This window comes from Salvelinus fontinalis, chromosome 5 (genome assembly GCF_029448725.1).
Source record: "Salvelinus fontinalis isolate EN_2023a chromosome 5, ASM2944872v1, whole genome shotgun sequence".
In the NCBI taxonomy this organism is placed as follows: domain Eukaryota; kingdom Metazoa; phylum Chordata; class Actinopteri; order Salmoniformes; family Salmonidae; genus Salvelinus; species Salvelinus fontinalis.
The window spans coordinates 29,157,458-29,185,212 of NC_074669.1; the positions used below are offsets into that span (position 1 = coordinate 29,157,458).

The window sequence follows — 27,755 nt, forward strand, 5'->3', positions numbered from 1 at the left end:
ATGGATTATCTTGGCAAAAGAGAAAGGCTTACTAACAGGGATGTAAACAAATGCGTAAACAACATTTGAGACAAATTGCCTTTTTGTATGTATGGAACATTTCTGGGATCTTTTATTTCAGCTCATGAGACATGGGACCAAAACGTCACATTGCGTTTCGATTTTTATTCAGTATATTTAAAAAAAATTATTACACCTCGACACATCATCATTGGGAGAAGCAAATTAGCCAGCCCCCAGTATTTTCTACAATGCATAAAAAAGTATGTTTTGCAGTAAAGGGAAATACATATGTTTTCTTATTAAATAACAGTTTAATAAAACAAAACAATTATCATTTGTAATTTTAAATTGGTTTTACACGATGTCAAAGACCAGGGGCAGCATTACCACCACAATTCAAGAATGACCCGAAGGTGTTCTAAGTTCTTCTCCCTGACTGACACTTTGATGTGTTCTGGATTTCCATGCCGTGTGCTATTTATCTCCTGGAGAAGCACTTTGTCATCAACCCTTGTAACCAAATTGAATCCTTTTAGCACCACAGTCATCTGACATTAGACAGAACTTAAAATCAAGTTGAAACGAAGGCTACATGACACGGAGTTGGAGACGGTGCTACTGTAGACAAGGTAAAAGGATTTGTAGAAATAAAAGCTTCTTCGCTTTACACTTTTAATGGCCCATCTGATGAAGGTTGTCTCTATGCTTTGTGAAACATGATGGCGCAGAATATAATATGAGCATAAATGTGAAAAAAGGCCTGTCTGTCAGTGTCTGCAGCAGTGAGAGCTGAGGAATCTGACTGATACATACGGCAGAGTACAGTAGTGCACTGCATGCTGAGCAGAAAAACCAGCCCCCTCTTTTCTTCAGACTGAGTGAGTGACAGCTCACATCCAAATAGTGTAGTGATATGTAATGCTAAATGAAGCGGATAAACATGTCTTTAAATTAAATGAGCAGACGACCTTGCAGTCAGTCAGAGGTTGCGCCCCAAATGGCAACCTGTTCCCTTTATAGTGCACTACTTTTGACCAGATATCTGGTCAAAAGTAGTGCGCTATATCGGGAATAGGGTGCCATTTGGGATCCGGTCCAGAATCCGACCGCACCTTTTTATCAGTCAGCCTAGTGGGGCAGGGTCAGGTCTTTCCTTTAGGAGCCATGCTGTTCAGGGCCCCTCTCGGCCCCGTCTCAGCCCTCCCTGCAGGACTAATGGAAAGCTTTCAAGGCATGATGCTCTACAAAAACGTCCGCTCTCATTTGGCCTTTGCCTGCCTTGCTCTGATGTGATGTCACCGCCTGCTTGCGGGCACTGGCCACCCCATTCTTCTGGCTTCACAGCCCTCAGGCTAGCCCTCCTGCACGTACACGCATGCATGCACACACACACACACACACACACACACACACACACACACACACACACACACACACACACACACACACACACACACACACACACACACACACACACACACACACACACACACACACACACACACACACACACACACACACACACACACACACACAGGGGACTTGCCATGTAAACATGCTTGAAAAAACAAGGGCTTCAGAAAGTCTAGATCACATCATGTGCACATGGGACATCCCAGACCCAGAGTAGGCTGTCTGTAAAGCCTCCCATTCCTCTTGAGAAGGCAGGGAGGTGTCACATCAAGCTGGGAGAGGGTCATCTAGTGTTTAGCGTCCATCTAGTGTTTAGCTAGTGTTTAGCTGTCTTTATCTTACATACGAGCATCTCTGAAATTTATGAACACATATCGCAAATCACATATTGGATTTAGATGTAAATCTTCCCACAATATTTTTATTTTTATTTAACCTTTATTTAACTAGGCAAGTCAGTTAAGAACAACAAATTCTTATTTACAATGACGGCCTACCCCAGCCAAACCCAGACGATGCTGGGCCAATTGTGCGCCGCCCTATGGGACTCCCAATCATGGCCAGATGTGATACAGCCTGGATGCGAACCAGGGACTGTAGTGACGCCTCATGCACTGAGATGCAGCGTCTTAGACCGCTACATGACATGGAGTTAGAGATGGTGCTACTGTAGACAAGGTAAAAGAATTTGTGGAAATAAAAAGCTTAGTATATGTATGCCAATATATGACATTAAAAACATGGCTATAGACTTTAAAGCCCTGCTGTATAATGTGAATTGGCTGCTGTATTGAAAGGAGATTTAAATAATTCATTTGATTATCAGAGTGCATAAAGCCCACTCCAGTCTAAGCCAGTAAAGATGGAGGTGACCCAAGCCTCTCAGAGCAGAGAATCCTTGTTACCCTGTAGATGCCAGCTTTCCCACTCACCCTACCCTGCCTAGCCTGTCATCTGCCTGGTTCAGCCATGTCTCTTGTTATTATTTTTCTCTCATTCTCCTCCCTTTATCTTTCCAGAATCATTAATAATTTGTGCCTTAGTCTTGCTGCTTGATGACAGCTGTGCAGTTGGCTTCAGTCAATTTTTTTTTTTTTTAGATCAGGTGAATAATGAATAACCCCCTGCAACAAAAGAAGTCAGAGTCGTTCTTCTATATGAGCCCTCCCTCCCTCCCCCACCCTACCTCTCGTGTCAGGGGGGAGGAGGCAGGTGAAGAGAAAAGTTACTTTCTCTTTCTCTCTGACTTGTTAGATAACCAAGGTCTAACATTTACAACAAAGCTAAGTCAAATGAATGCCTCTCACATATAAGCCCTCCCTCCCCCATTGTCCCCCATCCTCCTCTCCAGTCAGGGGGGAGGAGGGGGTGGCAGGTGAGGAATAGTTACCTTATCTTTCTCTCTGACCTGTTGGGTGATTTGCCATGGTCTAACAATTAAAACCAGCTACAGTGGGTAAAATGAATGTCCATTGTATTGTTCGTATAAACAGGAGTATATCCTGTTTATGCTATTCTTTGGTTGCTGAAATCTGTAGTTTTTGATAAAAACGTCATTTTATGTGATGTCGGAGGTCCAGTGCTCCCAAACTAGTCGCTGCTCAACTCCATCGTAAATCGTGGAGTTGAATTAAGTCGGCTAGGTATATGTATGCCATTTCTGACCCATGGAACATTGCACAAGATCAACTTTTATATGTGACGTGTTACTGTAACTGCTGCAGTATCACCAACTAAAATCCCCAGCTTACAGTGAGTGTATCAATGAAATTCAGATAATGAGTGGAATATACTGTAATTTACAACAAAAGTATTTCAGCAGTGCATTGTATTATACACCATCATTTCCATTGGTAGCGCAGTGACTCTTTCCACTTTGCCCTGACCTATTGAAGCACACTGGCTGATGGAGGATGATCATGTAGTATTTGCAGCCACATCCATACATTATTTTGATTATTTCTACCTAAATTGTGGTCAATTGTCACTATACGACTTTGGTTCAGTCATTATCGGTTTTGAGCAGTGTGATTAAGTGATAGTTAAATGAATTGTTAACAAACAACAACAAAAAAGTAATGGGTGGGGGCGCATTATGAATTAGGAATTATTGTGTGTGCAACTACATCCTATGTTCTTGTGCAAGAATTTTTGCTAAAACAATAAATACAATTACAAATTGAAAAAGTAATGTGAATGTTGTATTGTGGAAACCAGATACATACACTGAGTGTAAAACCATTAAGAACACCTTCCTAATATTGAGTTGCACCCCCCCTTTTGCCTTTGGAACAGTCTCAATTCATCAGGGCATGGACTTTACAAGGTGTCAAAAGCATGCCGTGTTGACTACATTGCTTCCCACTGTTGTGTCAGGTTGGCTGGATGTCCTTCGGGTGGTGGACCATTCTTGATACACACGGGAAACTGTTGAGCATGAAAAACCTAGCAGTGTTGCAGTTCCTGACACAAACCGGTGCGCCTGGCACCGACTACCATACCCCGTTCAAACGCACTTAAATATTTTGTTTTGCCCATTCACCCTCTGAATTGCACACATTCACAATCCATGTCTCAATTGTCTCAAGGCTTAAAATCCTTCTTTAACTTGTCTCCTCCCTTCATCTTCACCGATTGAAGTGGATTTAACAAGTGACATCAATAATGGATCATAGCTTTCAACTAGATTCACCTGGTCAGTCTATGTTATGGAAAGAGGAAGTATTCAAAATGTTTTATACACTCAGTGTAGATTGAATTAGTATGTACTTTGAAAGAGTGATTTGGAACAGTAAACAAGTGACTTAGTCAATTGAAAATGTGCTTAGAGTTTTGAAACATGACCCATTTTGATGATCTGTTTAGATTATTGTGCTTAGAGTTGTGAAAATGTACCACATAGCCTACTTGGGAAAATTGCACTAACGTGATTGATAGTAACCTGTAAACAGGCTCTGATGACTGTGTGTGATTTATTTGTTTTCTTTCCACCGGCTGCAGCAGCTGGATTGTTGACATTATAAGTTAGGTAGCATTGTGGAGGCTGGTCTACAGAGAGCTAAGCTGTGATCTGTCCAAACAGGCCCTGATGAGAAAGGTGATGTATGTCTGTCTATGGGTCTGCAGATTGAGGGATGTGCTCTAGTCTACACGGTACCTGAAGTGTACTCAAGCAATAGAAAATGTATAGGTGCCGGTACTCTGTACCAGACAACAGCAGGCCACTTAATGTATTGGCTCTATATGTACATGGAAAGGGGAGAAACAGATGCTGGGAAGGAACAGTGTTTTAACCCAAAACATAGCTGTTGTGGAGGCTGTTTAGTCTCTCCAAATCAGAGTATTACTGCTATGCACTATGCTCTTTACTTGTAGTTGTGGAAGATGTAAAGAATTTCATCAAAAACCAAAGCATGACTTAAAATGTATCTCTTTTATATTTCATGTGTTATTTGACATCAATAATAAATTGCCCCAAACCACCAAAACCAGCGCACTCAACTCTCAACTCTCTAATTGAACAACTATGTTCGTCAAGAGAGATGAAATTCGTTCATCTCAGATGTCTCAGCTGTTCATCTCAGCTGTGTGTGTAGTATGCTGTGTGTGTGTGTATTTGTGTGCGAGAGAGAGAGAGAGAGAGAGAGAGAGAGAGAGAGAGAGAGAGAGAGAGAGAGAGAGAGAGAGAGAGAGAGAGAGAGAGAGAGAGAGAGAGAGAGAGAGAGAGAGAGAGAGAGAGAGAGAGAGAGAGAGAGAGAGAGAGAGAGAGAGAGAGAGAATGCAGTGCTCTGATTATTCGCCAGCTTGAATCGATTGGACCGTTTCAGGACTTCTTCTATTCATATTTGATATGCCTGGGGGCAATGGGGTAATGCTTTAAAACTTCAGCACAGGCAGCAGCCAGAGGCCTTGGAGAAAAAATCTGGCCAGACTAATGGCTCATTTGAAGGCTTTGCTTGAAAAGCCTCCTCGGTCTCCTCTCAGAGTAAACCACAAAGGATTGGAGTTACTGAGTCTGTTTTAGACCCAACCAGTCAGTCATTCGGACGAAAGGATGGAGGACTGCTCTCCTGTCTCTTATAGGCATAGTTACTGTAGGTTACTCAGTTATTGTCAATGCTTTCTGCTGATGCAAACATATCTCACAGCATTTTGAACTATAGCAGCACTATGCGGAGAGCGAAACATTGATTACTTTCTGTCTCCCAAAGACATTGTATTTAGGATATTGCGTGACTTGCATATTCTTCACAGTAGGCTTTCAACGTAGTGCTTTGCAAATTGACGATCGCTCAAAGTCGGCCCATGACACTTTCCACCTGACCCGGCTGACACTAAAGCCCTGTGACTTGGGTAACCTGAGTCACTAACTAATACCTAAGGAATCCATTTGGTGTCAGGGGCACAGGGCTGGGCTGGGATATACTGTGTAGCTATGACGATGGAATGGGAGCATTAAATAGTGTTGTAGCTTCAGGCTGCCTCCGAGTGTTAAAGGCACTTCATAGAGTACTAGCTAGCTGCCTACTGTTCGTTCTGACAGAAGTCCCCATGGAGCCAGAAACAGCTCAGATCAGATGTAGTGGGCTAGATCATACATACACTCACCCTGGTGGAGAGGGCTCCTGTCACTTAGCAGATTATGATAGAATCAGCTGTCTAGAATAGGATCAGTAATGACAGTTTAATTTGTATTTATTTGTTTTGTTTTACTATGACGTTCGTAATTAGTACACACTTGATAAATTATCTTTCCCTCAATGCAGCTCCACAATTGGTCCCTTCTCTGTTGGCTATTTCTAAAACATTGAACAATCCTCTGGCTCTATTCAATCTGTGTTGCTGAAGCGTTACACATTCCGTAATAGAAATGTAAAGGTAACGTCTGATTGAGCAGACATATGCAGCGTTTACCGTGAATGCAGTCTCCGCTTAAGCGGGAACATTGCCTTTAAATTTCAATCGCGCTGGAAAACTGAACTTCCGCGATATGGATTGAATAGAGCCCCTTGATTATTGCAAGTGAATAAAGGAGATAGTAAATCATTATTATACACAGTAGCATACCACTATCATGGTTAGTCCTGGTCTTTTCCCAAATGTTCCCAGGTTATTTCTTAAGTAAGCTCTACCTGCTATAGCTGTTGGCCAAATGCAAAGCCTATATTCCTTTCCTCTGGCCTCTCTCTCTCCCTCATTAAATAAGCAGGCATTTTCCTGTACTCCTCAGTCTATTCGTCAGGGGGTTTAAAATATTCAGTATTTTTGCAGGCCTGTGCGTTGTAAGATTTGAGGGAAGTGAGGCGTGTAAAATCCTTGTGAGTCAGTGATTTCAATCAATGTTAGTAGAGAAGGGATCATCAACAAGATTCAGCCACGGGATGATTTTTTTCTTGAGTGGATGGTCAGGAGGCCGTAACATAATTACAAATAATTTGTAGACCGCAAATTGACCGCAAGAGGAACAAACATACAGTGGGGCAAAAAAGTATTTAGTCAGCCACCAATTGTGGAAGTTCTCCCACTTAAAAATATGAGAGAGGCCTGTAATTTTCATCATAGGTCCACTTCAACTATGACAGATAAAATGAGAAAAAAAATCCAGAAAATCACATTGTAGGATTTTTAATGAATTTATTTGCAAATTATGGTGGAAAATAAGTATTTGGTCAATAACAAAAGTTTATCTCAATACTTTGTTATATACCCTTTGTTGGCAATGACAGAGGTCAAACGTTTTCTGTAAGCCTTCACAAGGTTTTCACACACTGTTGCTGGTATTTTGGCCCATTCCTCCATGCAGATCTCCTCTAGAGCAGTGATGTTTTGGGGCTGTTGCTGGGCAACACGGACTTTCAACTCCCTCCAAAGATTTTCTATGGGGTTGAGATCTGGAGACTGGCTAGGCCACTCCAGGACCTTGAAATGCGTCTTACGAAGCCACTCCTTCGTTGCCCGGGCGATGTGTTTGGGATCATTGTCATGCTGAAAGACCCAGCCACATTTCATCTTCAATGCCCTTGCTGATGGTAGGCTTTGTTACTTTGGTCCCAGCTCTCTGCAGGTCATTCACTAGGTCCCCCCGTGTGGTTCTGGGATTTTTGCTCACAGTTCTTGTGATCATTTTGACCCCACGGGGTGAGATCTTGCGTGGAGCCCCAGATCGAGGGAGATTATCAGTGGTCTTGTATGTCTTCCATTTCCTAATAATTGCTCCCACAGTTGATTTCTTCAAACCAAGCTGCTTACCTATTGCAGATTCAGTCTTCCCAGTCTGGTGCAGGTCTACAATTTTGTTTCTGGTGTCCTTTGACAGCTCTTTGGTCTTGGCCATAGTGGAGTTTGGAGTGTGACTGTTTGAGGTTGTGGACAGGTGTCTTTTATACTGATAACAAGTTCAAACAGGTGCCATTAATACAGGTAACGAGTGGAGGACAGAGGAGCCTCTTAAAGAAGAAGTTACAGGTCTGTGAGAGCCAAATATCTTGATTGTTTGTAGGTGACCAAATACTTATTTTCCACCATAATTTGCAAATAAATTCATTAAAAATCCTACAATGTGATTTTCTGGATTTTTTTTCTCATTTTGTCTGTCATAGTTGAAGTGTACCTATGATGAAAATTACAGGCCTCTCTCATCTTTTTAAGTGGGAGAACTTGTACAATTGGTGGCTGACTAAATATTTTTTTGCCCCACTGTATATAATATTTGACTAAAACAATAATTTCCAACCTTCCTTACATTTGTATACGATCACATATACATTCGGATATCTCTCTATTATGCGTGGGAATACTTTGGAACAGATTTCCAAAAGTAATATAATTTCAAGCTGATTTGCTGGTGTTTTTACAGTCTTTTATCTCCAACAATAAAACATAAAAACAATGCCTTTTGGAAAGTATTTAAACCCCTTGACTTTTTCCACATTTTGTTATGTTTACAGCCTTATTCTAAAATGGATTAAATACAAATAAAATCCTCAGACATCTACACACAATAGACAAAAAACAGTAATACCTTATTTACATAGGTATTCAGACCATTTGCTATGAGACTCGAAATGGAGCTCAGGTGCATCCTGTTTCCATTGATCATCCTTGAGATGTTTCTACAACCTGATTATAGTCCACCTGTGGTAAAATTAATTGTTTGGACATGATTGAAGAAAGGCACACACCTGTCTATATAAGGTCCCACAGTTGACAGTGCATGTCAGAGCAAAAACCAAGCCATGAGGTCGAAGGAATTGTCCATAGAGCTCCGAGACAGGATTGTGTCGAGGCACAGATCTGGGGAAGGGTACCAAAACATTTCTGCAGCATTGAAGGTCCCCAAGAAGACAGTGGCCTCCATCATTCTTAAATGGAAAAGGTTTGGAGCCACCAAGATTCTTCCCGGCCAAACTAAGCAGTCGGGGGAGAAGGGCCTTGGTCAGGGAGGTGAACAAGAAAGCAATGGTCACTCTGACAAAGCTCCAGAGTTCCTCTGTGGAGATGGGAGAACCTTCCAGAAGGACAGCCATCTCTGCAACACTCCACCAATCAGGCCTTTATGGTGGAGTGGTCAGAGGGAAACCACTCCTCTGTAAAAGGCACATGACAACCTGCTTGGAGTTTGCCAAAAGGCACCTAAAGATTCTCAGACCATGAGAAAAAAGATTCTATGGTCTATTACAACCAAGTTTTAACACTTTGGCCTGAATACCAAGCATCACGTCTGGAGGAAACCTGGCACCATCCCTACGGTGAAGCATGATGGTGACATGCTGTGGGGATGTTTTTCAGCGGCAGGGACTGGGAGACTAGTCAGGATCAAGGGAAAGATGAACGGAGCGAAGTACAGAGAGGTCCTTGATGAAAACCAGCTCCAGAGCGCTCAGGACCTCCAACAGGCCAGTGAACCTAACCACACAGCCAAGATAACGCAGGAGCGGCTTCGGGGGAAGTCTCTGAATGTCCTTGAGTGGCCCAGCCAGAGCCCGGACTTGAACGATCGAACATCTCTGGAGAGACCGGAAAATAGCTGTGCAGCAACGCTCATCCAACCTGACAGAGCTTGAGAGGATTGAGAGGATCGGAAGAAAAGAATGGGAGAAACTCCCCAAACACTGGTGTGCCAAGCTTGTAGCGTCATACCCAAGAAGACTCAAGGCTGTAATCGCTGCCAAAGGTGCTTCAACAAAGTACTGAGTAAAATATCTGAATTCACATGTAAATGTGATATTTCATTTATTTTATTTTTTTATTTAGCAAACATTTCTAAAAACCTGTTTTTCTTTGTCATTGTGGGGTATTGTGTGTAGATTGATGAGAGAAAAAAACAATTTAATACATTTTAGAATAAGGCTGTAACGTAACAAAATGTGGGAAAAGTCAAGGGGTCTGAATTCTTTCCTAATGCACTGTATTTATTTTTTTTCTCAGAAAATGAACACCTATGTGAGAATGCTGTTCATAGCGTTCAACATCGCCCCAGTGGCGATTTTAGCATGGAAATCTTGGTGGGCCAAACACATTTTTTTTTTTTAATTTATTATGCATTCCAGCAAAGCCACTACACAACACAACACTAACAATACATTAATTGCCCTTTAACGGTGACAAACGGTGCCCACAAATAGCAGTCCCAACATCTTACCACTGCTACACCTGGCTATCAACGGAGCCTTGTCTGGCAGCGAAACAGTTAATTCAGCCTCATTTACTGCCTTTTAAAAAAACATAGCTGATAAGGCTGACTTGTTTAAACAAATGTGGTTTCAACTGACAATTTAAATGTACAAACTATGGTGACGAGCAGATAAGAGGCTATCCATAATTTTGATTAAGACATTAATGAGCGAGCTAGGACGGACGTTGTCAACATAACTATTCGTTCAGCACTTTTGAAATGTACAGCAACAGAATTCAGAACATGGCCCGTTCTTACAATATTCTCCCTGTACACCAAGTCAGAACCGTAGGATAAATAATGGGGACATATAAGCAGTCATTGAAAGCTCTTACAATATTCTAGGATTACATTTCTCTAAAACAGGTTATAGGCTACATGTCAGAACAGTAGACGAAATGAAGAAGGGAAAAGGGACCAAATTATTAGTGTGAGGCACATTGGCTACTAACAGCTTACAACACAACATGCACTTAGTATTACTTTCTTAGCTACAGTATACATATCTCCCTGACATTTTACATCATTTATGCAGCAGCATTCAAGACAATTTTGGACTCACCTTGTTGTGCTGTGCTCACTTCCTTCTTAACCGCTCATTGTTGAATATGCGATTTCCAACTTGTTTTGTAATGTTAATACGTTTTATCAATACGTTTTACCAATACGTTTTAACTATCATTTCTCTTCATTATTTATCTTCCTATGACAAGGATTGAAAAGGATCTTCCAGTAGATTGTCGACTTTATTCATGATGATGACTGCTAGCTAAGATTTTGAAAGTATGACGTTGACATGATCAGTTCAATCAAAGCTACTGTACATATAAATTAATTTGACATCATTATCTGTGGCCAATGACCTTGAGCCTTCTTGGATAGGCACTTCTAATGTAACTCTTGTCAGCAACCAAAGGGCTAGAATTTTCGAGACTTCGCATGATGTAGTTCCCCCTTGAGTGACAGAACACTGAGCCGATCATGGTGCAATACTACGTATTTTCTTCTGGATTGCCCCACCATCACAGACAGCACTGAGCTGGGCTGAAACACGTGCATTTGGACCTGCCTTACTCAAGAAAACAAAAAAGAGACCATGTTTGTATGTGGCTTTATTTACTCAATGATATATATACATTTTTTACATTGTTTGCAAACTGATATGTGACACATATAAAACAAAATGTGGGGCTCAAAACAGGCTCTGCCCCACCTGCCCTGTATGACGGGTCGCCACTGTAGTGCCCTCAAAGCTCATTACTAAGCTAAGGACCCTGGGACTAAACACCTCCCTCTGCAACTGGATCCTGGTCTTACTGACGGGCCGCCCCCAGGTTGTAAGGGTAGGCAACAACACATCTGCCACGCTGATCCTCAACACCGGGACCCCTCAGGGGTGCGTGCTTAGTCCCCTCCTGTACTCCCTGTTCACCCACGACTGCGTAGCCAAACACGACTCCAACACCATCATAAAGTTTGCTGACGACACAACAGTGGTAGGACTGATCACCAACAACGATGAGAAAGCCTATAGGGAGGAGGTCAGAGAACTGGTAGTGTGGTGCCAGGACAACAACCTCTACCTCAATGCGACCAAGACAAAGGAGCTGATCCTGGACTACAGGAAAAGGAGGGCCGAACAGTTCCCCTTTAACATCAACGGGGCTCTAGTGGAGCGGGTCAAGAGTTTCAACTTCTTTGGTGTCCACATCACCAACAAACTATCATGCTCCAAACACACCAAGACAGCCATGAAGAGGGCAAGACAACACCTTTTCCCCCTCAGGAGATTGAAAATATTTGGCATGGGTCCCCAGATACTCTAAAAGTTCTACAGGTGCACCATTGAGAGCATCCTGGCTGGTTGCATCACCACCTGGTACGGTAACTGCTAGGCATCCGACCGTAAGGCGCTACAGAGGGTAGTGCGTACGGCACAGTACATCACTGGGGCCAAGCTTCCTGCCATCCAGGACCTATATACTAGGCGGTGTCAGGGGAAGGCCCAAAAAATAGTCAAAGACTCCAGTCACCCAAGTCACAGACTGTTCTTTCTCCTACTGCACGGCAAGCGGTACCGGAGCGCCAAGTCTAGGTCCAAAAAGCTCCTTAACTGCTTCTACCCCAATCCATAAGACTGCTGAACAATTAATCAAATGGCCACCTGAACTATTTGCATTGACACCCACCCCCCACCTTTGTTTTTACACTGCTGCTACTCGCTGTTTATTATCTGTGCATAGTCACTTTACCCCTACTTACATGTACAAATGACCTCGACTAACCTGTATCCCCGCACATTGACTCGGTACCGGTACCCACTGTATATAACCTCGTTATTGTTATTTTATTTTTTACTTTTTTTATTTTGTCAATATTTTCTTAACTCTATTTCTTGAACTGCATTGTTTAAGGGCTTGTAAGTAAGCATTTCACGGTAAGGTCTACTACACCTGTTGTATTCGGTGCATGTGACAAATACAATTTGATTTGATTTGAACAAGCACTTCCTGATTTAATTCTGTCTGGAGATGAAATTATGACATTGATGTAGGCTATAGGCCTCCCAAGATATGGCATGTTGTCTAATTGACTAAAATAGGTCTATACAGTATGTCAGCCTAAGAATGTTAACTAAAGGAATATATACATCGAAGGTTTTTTTATTTACCGCAGTGGGCCAAATCAGGGTTTCTTGGTAGTTTTAAACAAATGTAGCTGAAAGAAAGTGTACACCTCTCACACATGGGCTTTAAAAAAAAGAAGACACCTGTACCATGTCAGATATAGAGTTGAAATGTATTCAATTTTGAGTTTGCATCCCAATATTACACTTTATACACATTACAGAAGACTGAACTATAACAAAACCGTTAGACATAGAAACACCGGATTATTGTTTTCTTTTAAACAACTATGTTTATTCATTATGAAATTATGAAACAAATGAATAACATTCAACCCTTGCGGCCACTAGATCATTTGACTGCAGGAAAGGGCTACAATGTTCTCGATTATGATTAACGTTCTATTTTGTGTGACTGGGTAGCTTGTATTGTTTTGTACTGTTTTTGTTGCTGTTCATTCTCTCGTTTTATAATGTGTCCTCACAATGGGCACAGATATCAGTTCCACATCTAGTTTGATTTACATTTGGTTGAGTTCTCAACTACCGTGAATTCAACGTGAAATCAACAAAATAAATTCGCCATGTCATTGGATTTAGGTTAAAAGTTGGGTGGAAAAAACCCGAAATGCCCTGATGTTGATTCGTTTTAGCAAATCAAATTAGTTGTCCCCATTGATTCAAAGTCATCACAACAACGTCGATTCAACTTGTTTTTGCCCATGGTCTATTTCTATGTTAGCAACTTTCGAATGACAAATGTTTGACTAAATGAGTTAGACTTGTCCTCAATTGAAGGGATATCAGTAGCCTACACATCAACCTGAGTCACTTTTCACGCTCTTACGCCAACAAGCTGTAATCCTAACAGCGGTGGTTTAGGTGCCCAACCTGAGCTTTATACACAGTGGCCAAAGCCACATACCAAGCATTAGGTTAACGGTTAATACACTCAGGCAATGTTTGAGGTCTAAACAAAAGACTCCTTACTGCCTTGGTAAAAACAAACCAAATGTATATAGGAGCTTTTGACAGATGAAACGTAGCAGGTCTGGGAGGAATCGAGTTTATTTTTCCCATGCCAATTTCCATGAAAAATTATATTTTTTTGCTTTCATCATGATAAAAAAAGGTTTTATCCACTCCTGGATATCATTTAAAATTAGATTTAAAATTATAACTGTTAACTAAATAGTTTAAGCATCTAATTATTTATTCAAACCGAAAATATTCGCTAAATAGATTACTAAGCAGTCAACTCTAAAGCCTTAAAAAACGTCGTGGATCAGATAGAAACGAGAAGAAAGCAAGATGTTTGGATTAATGAATAATGGGAGAACAGAAACCTTCCAGTCTGAAGGCACTTGAAGACCTTTGTGACACGACTTATTTTGTGGTCTCCTCTCAGATTTCCAGTAAAATAGCCAACGGCAAGAAAGCTCTTTACAGACCTATTACATGGAGTGGAGAATAAACCTGGCCGCTGTATAGGTACTTTTTCACATAGCCTTATTAAAAGAGACTTCAAATCAATTTGTGCTCAGTCAAGTTTTTCGATTAATATTACACACCTCAATGAATAGACAAGATAAATGTTTTCTATGAAAACTCACTGAAGGTTAACCACGAGGACAATCACAACACACAGTGGAAATATAACAATAATGGATTAAACTATTCAGTTCAATGATTTGCCTAAAATGTACAATATCACAGGTCCCCCTCAAAGACAGATGCATTTCAAGGGGTTGTATTCTGTCTATGAATGTACATTTGTTATTTGGACCAAAGATGTACTACAACGAATGCAGATCATCTGAACTCGAATGAAAAATAAGTTCTGAATATTTACATTGGCAGTTCTAAGAATTCAGAATGACCTACACGGTAAACCCCAATGTGCTGTCATGACTCAAAACTGTTGAAAAAGCCATCTATATCTGAGTACAGTTCATTAAAAATGATTACTCAAACCGATAGTCACTGTGACCATGTGTAGGGGGTCCACATTTGAGTTGTATCATTTTGAACATTTTGAGTAACGCCCTCACTAAGCAATGCCTCCAATGTAATTTTCCAGTGTGCCTTGCCTTTTCGAGTGAATGAATTGTAGTTACCACCCATGACCGTATTTGTTAATGGCATGAGACATGGTTATTGACATTTTCTGTCCTGTTGCCTTCACCAAGTGAGTTCCTAGGCGAATGTTATCATTATAATTTATCTTTATGACAATACATGACATATTTCATGAGGCCATATTTTGAGACGTATCTTTACCCCAATGCAGTTGCCTGAAATTCATGGTTTTACAGGCCACATGAGGCCTGGAAGAAAGGTTGCAAAATTCCAATATCTTTCCCAGAATTCCCAGATTTTCAATAAAAACTGGTTGAAGGATTTCCAGGAATCTTCCAAAAAGGATTTCTGGATCTGGATCATAACTTAAACAAATACAGTTCATGTCACTTCTTATTTCGTTTTTAGTCAGTACCACAAACATTTGAAGTAATAATGACTTCAGTTGAGTTTGAGTTGAATTTACTACAACTATTTGACTTAAAATTTGAGTAAAAAATGTATTGGGGTTGACAGTGATATGTATTTGAGTAATCCGTGGCTTTTGCTGCTTGAAACACCTTGAAGTAGGCTACGAAACAAAATAAAAATAAACAAAACTCTCAAAATATGTTGGATTACAGTTTTCATATTTTATTCAAATGATAATCTGATCAATAAATAAGGTTAGGCATTATAGTAAACGACATCTGGATATACAGTCTGGTTGATATAAAATACAAATGTGCAATTTGAATTGTAAGAACGAAAATGAAAAAATGAAAACATTTCTGGTTTATAAAATAAAAGCACAACCCTTTTGTTTATTAAATCACATAGCCTTGTTGTAGTGACTGTTGTGCCAGCATCCATGGCGTCCAACTGAAAACAAAGTGACATTCTTTAGACAAGGGCTGTTTTCCCAACTGTCCGTTGGAAATTGTTCGTCTGTTGTTTTTGTTTTTGCGCTTTCTTGGTGGTTATATTGCCTATCCGGTTATTTTGTACTAATATTTTGGGTTCAGATAATGTCCCTCCCTGGTTCAAACCGGTTTTGTCTTAACCTATACTGCACAAAAGCCTCTACAATACTCCACCAGTATGTCATAGTCTAACATGTTTGAGGAATGGATAACTAGCTTATTTCTGGTTTCCAAAAAAGTGGTTTGTTGAATAGTGTTTGGTGTCCATTATTTTATTTTAGTTTAAGGCTTTTAGTCCATGCTGGGTTTCTTTGTGCCTTCTTAAGTCGACTTTTCTCTGGAATCCCTTGCCGCAGAGGTCGCATCCGAACGGTTTGAAGCCCGTGTGTTTCCGGCTGTGCGTTATGAGGTTGGAGCTCTGGCTGAACGCTTTCCCACACACCTGGCATTTGTGCGGCTTCTCACCTGCATGACAAAATGTACACATTAACTGTCATGTTACCTTTAATAGCCAAACCATATAGGCAAACAAGCTGTTTTTGTTTTATTGTATCCGGTCTTCAGGGAAAATGCAGGTCAATTATGCATGACTTCTCACCATTAGCCACATTGGGTGGCCGTTTACGCAATGAACATATTTAGTGTTGCATCGAGGTATGTTAACTAATACACTACAATTTATGACGTATACTTGCCTGTGTGGATGAATGTGTGTTTCTTCATGTCCGATTTCTGGTGGAACCTCTTCCCGCAATACTGGCATGGGTAAGGCCGTGTATCAGAGTGGATGAGGAGGTGCGTGGAGAGAGTCGACGACCTTTTGAAGCTTTTACCACAGATTTTGCAATCAAAACTTCTTTCCTGTGGAAGTATTTAGGCAAATATTAGTCTAAATCTGACACAAATCCTATATTGCTTGTTTGCGTTGAATAATCAGTGACAAACGAGACGAGAATAGTCTAGATTCTAGAATGGTCACCTGAGAGTGCACAACTTTATGTTGCTCGAGGCTGACAGCATGTCCGAAGGTTTTGCCACATATATCACAACCATAGGGCCTCGTGCCACTGTGTGATCTGCGAACGTGAACCTCCAACCCATGGGGAGTCGAAAACACCTGCAGAGTTGTTTGACATTCGTGAGGGTGATGGTGACAGGTTGATAAAGATAGTGATCATTATGCCGGAAAAAGTGTGTCCACAACCACAAATCTTCAAGCAAGTCATTGCAAGCATAAGATGTTTCAATCCTCAAAATGTGCATATATTATCTTACCTTGCTGCATTTGATGCACTTGTAGGCACCATTCAGAATGAGCCGTGAGCAGAGTAAGTCAGACTCAGCCTTGATTTCTGAGCTTTTCCCCTGCAGGTTCGCTTCCGAGTACAATCCGACCCCGGGGGCGGTGGCTCTATCGAACAAACAGGCAGCGGCCCTGTAATCACTGTAATTTTCAGGTCCAGTGCTTCCCTCGAAGAGGGTCGGTTCGATGGCCCGGTCACCATGGTAACCCAGAGCCGGGCTCCGGTCCAGGTCCATGGGATGGTGGTGCTGGTGGTGGAGACTTTGCTGGACCAGGTGCCGAATGTCAGAACCAGAGTAACTGTTCCACGCATAGGGCCGGAATGGAACAGCAAAGGGTTGTGTCTCGTCCACGGAGGGAGACAGGGATTTATCAGAATCTACTGTTGAGTTGCAAATAAATAGAATTGATTAGCGCGCTGATCTTAACTCAGGATGGAGACAGGCAAACAGGATGTCCCGTCATCAAAATTGTGAAATTGTAATCACAAATGTTCAGTTCAAAGTATACTCATGTTGATTTTCGATGTGATATGTCTGAAGATGATTGTTTAACTTAACCTATGTAATATGAGGCTTTCACAAAACATCAAATTACGTTTCAAATATTTTTTTCGATTCAAGTATGAAGAGGATCATTACGTCTGCTACTATCTCCCATTTTCAGGTATCTAAAGGCCTACATTTTAATGCACCACAGACTAGATCTCTACCTGGTGATGCTGAGGGCGACGGAGGCCGCCAGAAGTCTTCATAATCCGAGACTGGACCGCACACACTGTCCCCACAGCTGAGCGGGGACTTGGAGAAATCAGCCGTGTCAGCCAGGTGAGAGTCCGGGTAGAGCCCGGCGATGGCATCGCCGCCAGTCAAGGCATCCAAGTCCTCTGGAATCGTACTATTCTCTGTTTTAATTACAACGAGCGGTAGCCTATTAAAGTAGACTTAGCCTACAAGTATAACGACAAAAATACAACTTTGATAATGATAGCCTAACACTTGAATAATTATTCTAAGAAGACAAAATATAAATAACGTTAATAATAGCCTAGAAATGTCAGCACAATTATATGTTATTAAGAATAACGATAGAATTTGCAAATTCATTCTTTTGAGGTCAACGTAACTATCAAAATAAGGTATACATTCTGATTTGGATACAGGATAAGCCTACATGGGCTATATATCTCTTTGAATTAATAGCTAGACTTTAAATTAGAAATCATAGTCTTATATTTATAATATATTGCAGGTTCTTTTGAATGAAGCCATGCCTCACAGTATAGCCTAATAATTAGTACAAAAAGACAAATAAAAGTGTATATTTATACCAATATAATTAGGCTACAGAAAAACGAATGAGGTTGTGGTATGAAATATGTGCACCTCACACAACATCCAGACATGAACATGGAGGTAACATCCACATACCTGCACATATATGAGCTAAGATAGTATCCAGACGATTGTAGTCATCTTCTAAGGAGCGGGGCTTGTGGTAGCTGTGCGCCCTTTTACTTTTCACCAAGAAGGACCGAGGCATTTTCACTCTCCTTGTTCGACCTTTGCTAATATCCAAAATCACTGGCGATCCAACAGCAATCTGCTCCTCTGTTCCTGGGATGCGGTGCTGCTGTTTTATTCCTGAAAATATTAGAAGACTATTGGTTGACAATGTGTGGTCAACTTTAAGAGAGTTCTAGCTGGGGGTGAAGCATGCGCACACGCCCTCTCCCGTCTGCCAGGTGTTGTGGGGACCTTTCAGGGACAGGTGCCTAGGCTAGAGGAAACTCCTCCTCAGTTTGCTGCAGCTCAGGGGTCTATGATTGGTCCGCCTCCAGAACCAACTGCTCTCCAGGCAGCTCCATCTCACGGATCAGCCTGTATCTCTACTGGGGGAATTACAACCCATATCAATCAGGATAAGTGATACACTGCTTTATCAATGTGTTACTTAATCCCTCCCTATCCTTAGCTGCAGTACAGGACAGGGGAAAGAGGAAACGCGGTATGCAGCAGCAGGGTGCCAGTCAGTCAGGGTTGCTATGGACCGTGCCACACGTTCGCCATCATGAGACATGTAGAATGTGCTTGATAATGGTAGAGGATCCATATATTACCGTCATCGATTGCACATGAACGAGAATGAGAATCAGAGAATAGTAGGCAAAGTATGGACGTGGATGTGACCAAATAGTCACGTCACAGAATAGCCCATCACTGGTTTATAGTATAGTCTATAGCATTTTGTAGAATGAAGAAATGTCGTTAAAAGACTCATGCATGACATGATAACACTGCATCGGCATTGAATTGTTTTGCGTCCTTCACAAGTGTATTTTCAACCATCAATTTGGTCGGTGTCTCAATACATACAGGCGTATAGCTGCAGACAACTGCACACGTCTGCCTGCGGTGCCACTGGAGTTTCGTATTTCCTGCATTATTATAATATGCTCAGTGAGTAAACAGATACGTCTGTTCCCTGTCTGCACAGTGGGACCGCTGATTACCTGTTCTGGCCCAATTACGCACAGAACAATAAGGCATGCAGCGAGCGCATTCAGCTGGAGCTCACACGCCAGACAACCAGTGGGACCGAGACTATCTATCTGTACGTCACATTTAGAACGTTTCAACCAGCCGCTGGCCGGTGCCATTCAGAATAATTGAAATTGTTGTATTGGTGCAGTGAAAAGACATAATTTCAATGTCCATACATGACAGACCTATCCATTTGATAAACATTTCACATTCGACAGGTGAAATTATTAACAAACAAAACATGTGTATAGGCCTGTATTGTCTTTGAAATTAGGTAGAACATTTAAAAAAGTAATTAAATTAGTAAGAACAAATAAAGAAAAACGAAATAGCAATGTTGGTACGATTTGCTGGCCCTATAGCAGATACCATTTAGTCTACAAAGACTAAATAATTGATTAGGCCTATTCGTTTATGAACTTTGAAGTGAGACAATAAAGTGCTGACAGCAATAAACTTAAAATATTTAATAGTCACTCATTTTTGTTTAAGACCAGGCTCATATGACATAGCATGTTTTCAGTTAATTCTCTGTCAGTTAATGCAGAAGTACTCTATCATGCGCAGGAAGGCAGGCAGGTCCTCCAGACCATGATACAGTAGAAAAAACACCAGTGACTTGCAGGAAATCAAAGCGCCATATGCCCTCTGTCGATTAGAAACATCACCGCTGCATCCGGACCTTGCATTGGGTTGGAGGAGATAAGACAGGCTACCGATAAAAACACAAGATACACTGACGCGAGTTAACCATTGCCCAAATTGTGGTGCAATTTGACTTTCTCTTTCACATAGCAGCCTAGAAAATCTATTCAACTCATCAAACCACAAACGTTATTTGAAATGCTTAGCATAATCCAAGCAAATCATTGTACATTAACCCATTTCAATGGAAAAACGTTGAATGCAATTAAATATAGACTTCTAATTTAACATAATAGCACAAAAAAAATCTAAGAGTTGAGGTTATTAAATCTGATAGGCCACCCAAAATCTTATGAATGCCTTTGGCAACACCAATGCAAGGCCTATCAGTTATTATTGTTTGTTTATATGAATAAACATACATTATGAGGCCATTTATCATTATTCAGCATCAGGCCTATACATTCAATGTTTTGTAGTTAAATCTCTATCCACAATGGGAGCAGTGGTAGGTTTTATCCCCTCCTGAGTGTGTCCTGTCATGCATAATCAGGCCCCCTAACTTGGTAAAACTCTTTCCACACAAGGAGCATTGGTAGAGCGTTTCTTGTAGGTGTCCCCATTCAAACTAAATAACCAGTCATCTAATTTATTTGTTTTACCTCTATGCACAGTTTATGAAACAGGTCCTTGGTGTATTTTTCCAGATGTTTTGTAATTATGGGTTATCAGCTGTTTTATGTGCATAAGGTTTTCTGTAATAGGCTCATTTTATTTTATGGAGTAGGGTACAAACAAATATAATTGCTGAAATATTTATAATTACTAGGCTAACTTCTTTGTTTTTAAAATACAAGTGTTTGCCTATTGAAATGTTCAATATAATCCCAAAATTGAAGGATTGAATCAACGACACTAGCTAGGTTTCCATCCAACTGACGACAGATTTCCATGCAAATATTCACAAATCCACATAAAAACAATATTAGCATTTTCTTACCACACGAAATAAAATAGGGGTTCAAAAAGGGTTCTTGTAAGCTCCTCAAAGTTTTTCGAAGAACCTTAGGCAGATATGTGTTTCCATCAAATGTAGGCTACTTGTTGCGAATAAAAGGCTGTGCGTGATGTAGTGCACTTAAAAATACCTTTTGAGATTAAATTCCCATGTGCCGAATAAAAAAATCCAGCACATTTTTAACTCTACTGAGTTTTCTACTGAGTTTTCTTACCAACATTTTTGCTTTAGCCGCAACACAATCGCACACTCACTTCGTGCAAGTATGTACAAAAAGTATTTCAGCAGATTTTGTGCGTTTTTGTGTGGCTTAATTAGCGTGAAAAGATACATTTTTGTGTGATTTCTTTCATAGGAAAATACATTTTGGGGGGAAACTTCGGAACAATCTTTTGAAAGTTGTTAGAACAATGCATGATGGGCAATGGTGTTCTACACTGCCTTTTTGTGTGTGCCCCAAATTTATTTATAAATAAAAACAAACATGCTAACAACCCAACATTGTCAATCAACCAAGTAGTCACCAAAATAACAATAATAATAGTAGCCTTACGTTGAGCCTCTTCACTGTTGACGTTGAGACTGGTGTTTTGCAGGTACCATTTAATGATGCTGCTGGTTGAGGACTTGTGAGGTGTCTGTTTCTCAAACTAGACACTAATGTACTTGTCCTCTTGCTCAGTTGTGCACCGGGGCCACCCACTTTTCTTTCTATTCTGGGAACCAGTTTCTGGGAGCCAGTTTGCGCTGTTCTGTGAAGGGAGTAGTACACAGTGTTGCACGAGAACTTCAGTTTCTTGGCAATTTCTCGCATGGAATAGCCTTAATTTCTCAGAACAAGACAAGACTGACAAGTTTTAGAATAAAGTGCTTTGTTTCTAGCCATTTTGAGCCTGTAATCGAACCCACAAATGCTGATGCTCCAGATACTCAACTAGTCTAAAGACCAGTTTTATTGCTTCTTTAATCAGAACAACAGTTTCAGCTGTGCTAACATAATTGCAAGTGTTTTCTAATGATCAATTAGCCTTTTAAAATGATCAACTTGGATTGTATGCCTATGTAGATATTCCATTAAAAAAAAATCAGCCGTTTCCAGCTACAATAGTCATTTACAACATTAACGTCTACACTGTATTTCTGATCAATTTGGTGTTATTTTAATGGACAAAAAATGTGCTTATCTTTCAAAAACAAGGACATTTCTAAGTGACCCCAAACTTTTGAAGTGTATATGCTTCTAGATATGTGTTGTGTATTTGATGTATTGATGCATTGCTCACCCCCCTGCTAAAATAAAGGTTAAATAAAATAAGTAATAGTAAACTTGAGTTCTAACTGATTTTTTGTTGTTGTTGTACCTCAATAGTGGTAGAGAGTAAGTTAACCTGTGGGAGCCAACTTAGAAGACACCTCCTTCAAGTACTCCAACCCCCACTCATTCAAATTTAGGAACTGGCTTCTCCAGTCTGACCCCTCTGCTGTCTCTGGCTCCACACCCACCCACACCCGGCCATCTAGAGGTGTGAAGGTTAGTACCTTTTATGTAGGGAGGCTAATGATTCCTCATGTATGACATTCCTGGAGTGTGTAAACTTTAATTGTCTATTGCCATAGCATTTTGTTTATGTTCTCTATAGTTATGTACTTGGAAATTTATATATGTAACAATTCAGCCTTCTGGGTACATTTGGGCAAATTTGTGAAGGACACCTGGGAGACTTGATACAAAATATTATGTAGAGTTCTCATTCTTGAATGTATCAAACTGTACACACAGACTGATGTCGTCTTGTGGACAACATCTAACTTACACCCATCTTCCTAGGTAAATGTAAGGCCTTACTTTTGCATTTCAAAAATGATGCAAAAATAAATAAATATGGAAAATGCATGTTTTTTGCTTGTTTTATCTTTTACCAGATCTAATGTGTTATATTATCCTACATGAATTGCACATTTCCACAAACTTCAAAGTTTTTCCTTTCAAATGGTACCAATAATATGCATTTCCTTGCTTCATGTCCAGAGCTACAGGCAGTTAGCTTTGGGTATGTCATTTTAGGCGGAAATTGAGATGAAGGGTCCGATCCTTAAGAAGTATTAAAAAGGATTTATTTACAACCTATAGGAATAGTGGCATAGGAGAGTCTGAAATGAATTAAATACCATAACCCTAAGCTATGTTCAATGTCAACAGACATTTCCAGTGAGAAATGTTCAGTCTGAAGCCATTCAGTCTGAAGCCATTCAGTCTGAAGCCATTCAGTCTGAAGCCATTCAGTCTGAAGCCATTCAGTCTGAAGCCATTCAGTCTGAAGCCATTCAGTCTGAAGCCATTCAGTCTGAAGCCATTCAGTCTGAAGCCATTCAGTCTGAAGCTATGGGTTTCACAGCCCTATAATAAAACAAGTTATATCACCTTAAAAATAGTTTATTTACAACCTCTGGGGTATAACATGTTGGGCAAAGTGGTATAGGAGAGTTTAACATATAACCCCACCAATGAGAACCAAGAGGTGCCTAGCTTCGTCCATCATGACTGGGAAAGGCCTCAATTCTAGGCCGTAGAAAATCCTCCATCCATCTCATTAGATCAGAACAGGATGGATCAACAGATCATATTACTGGTTTGCGTCCCAAAAAAAGGATATTTGTGTTTTGCTGCATGACACACTTACATGATTTGCCTACCCATATGGTGTGGCTCATTGTCAGGTTATTCGATATATAACACCATGGTTGTAATAACATTTAAACAGGCAGTTCGTAAATGTGTAGAATGTGTTGGTTTTGGGTCCACACTGGTAAGTTAACGTATGTAAATTACACAGTAACAGAGGATGTTCTTCTGAATAACTGGTCAGGGCATAGCACTTTCCATTCAGCTTCAGGCAACTTTGATGTAAGGCTTGATCACACCTGTAGTGACTACTTCTATCCGTCATGCCCATTGTTGCTTATCCATTGTTCACTTGATATATCAATGTAATTACACCCAACACAATGTTGAAGAACAGAATGCTTCCCACCACTAGATCGATTAACTAGACGTGAGCTGGACGTGATCCCAACGCTGCCACCAATGTAACGGAAGAAAGTGAAAGCTGCAACAGGGACTCCAAGCAGGGCTCAGACGTGGCAAAGTGAGCTCTAACGGCTGTTGCCATGAAAGCCTAGTAGGCCTCTGGGCTGAGGCAGTAGGCCTACGATGCTGACATATGCCTTGTTACAATATCCTAAGTGTATAACATGATTGACATGACCTTAATCATCATCATAAAATGGCCTTGGAAACGCCATAAGTGCAAGTCAACATAATTCATGATCTTACATGAACCTGTTTAACTGCATTGATATGACTTAATTGATCACCATCCAGACTCCTTATTGCTGCAAATACCATGCAGTTGCCCCAGGGGAATTTAAACCAAACATACTTTTTTTTTGCAGTTCCTTGTTTCCCCACATTTATTGATGAATTAATTTCCCATTCTGAAAATGGATCCCCATTCCTCAATCAAATATCAACACCACAACAACAACAACAACTAGACAAATACAATTTTTACAACATGGTTGATTAACACTATTGGGTTGTTAACACGTTTGTTATTTTATATAAATGTGGGACACAAAAAAAAGGCAGTGTCCAAAATGCATTACTCCAATAACTTTCAGAAGATTGTTCCAAAGTTTTCACCAACATTTTTATTTTCCAATGAATTAAGTCGCACAAAAATGTGTGTATTTTCCTAAAAATTAAGTTACACAAAATGTTTTATTTTCACACGAATTAAGCCACACAAAAAAAGCACAAAATCTGCAGAAATACTTTTGAGACATATTTGCACAAATTGAGTGTGAGATTGTGTTGCGAACCTATAAAGTTAGTAGGCCCACGCTGGTATTCGCACGTGCGTTCTAGCCAACAGCTCAAAGATACAGTGCGGGTATATGGCCTACATGATGCGATTATTTTTATTTGTCAAATGGCATCCTAACATCTATGATCATGCCACCAAAATAAGACCCTCGATATTTATTGGAAAGGAGCGTCAAGCGCCAAGTCACCACGTGACTCCAAGTTGACTTTGATTTGATGGCCTATTATATAAATATTTGGCATGAAATAGTTTCCGACAGCATTTTTCGCGTAATACATTTTACCGACACAAAAAGATCCCACCTTGTTTAGTGTTTTTTTGTTGTTGTCAGGTCTGTCATGACATTTTTTATCCGACATCTACTTTACTCACATAAAAAGGTTGGATGCATATAGTTCAGGCTATATTGTATAGTTCAGGCTGTATTGTGCCATGGATCCAGCACGCATTTTCAAATGAAAGGAGAGGATTAACGAAGTTTGACACACTCCTTCAACAGAGGCGAAGGCCATTATGTTCATTACATGCAGCCACTAGCTAGGTTTCCATCCAATTAGCGACAGATTTGGATGCGATTTTCCTAAAATCTGCATAAAACAATATGTGCATTTTCCCACCAGAGATGTGTTTTTATTCAAATTGATTTGTTGCGGACAAAAGGCTGTGCGCATAAAGTGCACATTACATTTCCATGTTCCGAATAAAAAGTTAAATGGGTTTCCATCACATTTTCTACTCTACTGATGGCTTTGTCACAAACAATGTTGAGTTATATAGCGATCGTGCCCACTCTGGTCTTTGGTATGTGTGCTCTAGCCAACAGCTCGCAGATACAGTGCAGGTAGCCTCCCTACATATTAAAGGCAGCCAAGCATCGATCATCATGTCACCAGAATAAGACCATCGGTATTTATCGGAAATCAGCATCAAGCACATCAACGTGCACTTCCACCACCCTGTGAAGTTCAGCATTTATTTCATCTGTAGCCTAATAAACGGCATGCTTTCTGGAGTCATAGTGGGAGGACCCCACAACAAATATTCGCAAGAAAATCTTTCGCAAATTGGATGAAAAACCAAGCTAACGTTACTGAGTCATAAATGTACAGCCAACTTCAGGGTATTCTAATAAAGGAAATTAAATACCTTTTTCGCCAACAAAAATTAAAACAGCATGCGCTTGGCTATAAATTGGGACAGCGTGCTGTTTTTATGCAACTCATCCACATGTTAAGATAAAAGGCTCAAATGTTTTCTTATCAATAAGGAGATTAAAAGTGTATATGCTAGTTTGAATCCCTGAGCCGACAACGTAAACAATCTGTCGATGTGCCCTTGAGCAAGGCACTAAACTCTAATTGCTCCACGGTCGCCGTTGATAATGTCAGACCTTTGATAATGACCCCACTATCGTAGGGTGTCTCAGGGAGAGTTGGGATATACAAAAAAAAAACATTTTCCAATTCACACATGCGTATTAATACACTTGTACATGTGTGAAACAGGACAAATATAAGCACCCACCTAAAAATATTGTAATATTATCCCCATGTGCGTCCCCTGTACGCGGTATACTATACCATTGGTTTAAATATTTATAGGTTGACAGTCACAGAGCAGGTTCAAGATATACCAGAGTTCAAGCGTAATGAAAGCTTCTCAGACCTGTCAGAACAACCCGGGTCCAGTGCCGCTGGAGGATCTTATGTGTTGTTGACACAAAGTTGCTTTGCTAGACATGCAGCTCTGAAAGTTGCCCTCCTAAAAGCAGCAGACTGATTTACTTCCTGAATGTTATTTCAGACACTTCTAGATTTATGCAGATGAAAGAAAGGGGAGTCGTGTTTGAGCATCACCTACTGACAGCGCTATATCAAACTAAGCTCTACAGTGAATCTCGTCAAATTGGCAAATACAAATTAATATAGTTTAATAAGGGCCACAAAGTGCTGTATAATTATTTTATGTGTTATTCAATGGCCGTTGTACGTTTTAACTGTACAATTTTAACCACCCCCCAAAATCTAAAGAAAACAAGTATGCCTAATGCATTTGACTATAAGGATATACAGCTCTGGAAAAAACTAGATACCACTGCAAAATTATCAGTTTCTCTGGTTTGACTATTTATAGGTATGTGTTTGGGTAAAATTAACATTTTTGTTTTAATCTTTAAACTTTTGACAACATTTCTCCCAAATCCCCCCCCCCCGCCCCTCCAATACCTTGACTTTGTTGTCCTTGAGCCATTCTGCCACAACTGTGGAAGTATTCTTGGGGTCATTGTCCATTTCGAAGACCCATTGGCGACCAAGCTTGAGCTTCCTGACTGATGTCTTGAGATTTTGCTTCAATATATCCACATAATTTTCCTCCCTCATGATGCCATCTATTTTGTGAAGTGCACCAGTCCCTCCTGCAGCAAAGCACCCCCACAACATGATGCTGCCATCCCCATGCTTCACGGTTGGGATGGTGTTCTTCAGCTTGCAAGTCTCCCCCTTTTTCTTTCAAACATAACGATGGTCATTATGACCAAACAGTTCTATTTTTGTTTCATCAAACCAGAGGACATTTCTCCAAAAAGTACGATCTTTGTCCCCATGTGCAGTTGCAAACCGTAGTCTGGCTTTTTTATGGCGGTTTTGTAGCAGTGGCTTCT

The 27,755-nt window shown here is 40.5% G+C and overlaps 1 protein-coding gene across 1 annotated transcript; it reads right to left on the reverse strand.

The window, feature by feature from the left end:
* Positions 1-14,577: 14,577 nt before the first annotated feature.
* LOC129855445 (zinc finger protein Gfi-1-like) lies at positions 14,578-27,247 on the reverse strand. The gene is made up of 6 exons (XM_055923113.1): positions 18,431-27,247; positions 17,713-17,904; positions 16,973-17,382; positions 16,677-16,814; positions 16,393-16,558; positions 14,578-16,162 (listed from the first exon to the last, which is right to left on the reverse strand). The coding sequence occupies exons 1-6, from the start codon at positions 18,540-18,542 to the stop codon at positions 15,975-15,977; spliced, it is 1,206 nt and encodes a 401-aa protein (XP_055779088.1). The 5' UTR covers positions 18,543-27,247; the 3' UTR covers positions 14,578-15,974.
* Positions 27,248-27,755: the final 508 nt, after the last annotated feature.

Bases quoted from the DNA above. Each gene is read 5' to 3' on its own strand.
- LOC129855445 (XM_055923113.1), bottom strand. From the start codon at position 18,542: ATGCCTCGGTCCTTCTTGGTGAAAAGTAAAAGGGCGCACAGCTACCAC. The intron at 17,905-18,430 runs GTATGTGGATGT...TAATTAAAACAG, and splicing joins CTTAGCTCATATATGTGCAG to AGAATAGTACGATTCCAGAG. The intron at 17,383-17,712 runs GTAGAGATCTAG...GCAACTCAACAG, and splicing joins GTCGCCCTCAGCATCACCAG to TAGATTCTGATAAATCCCTG.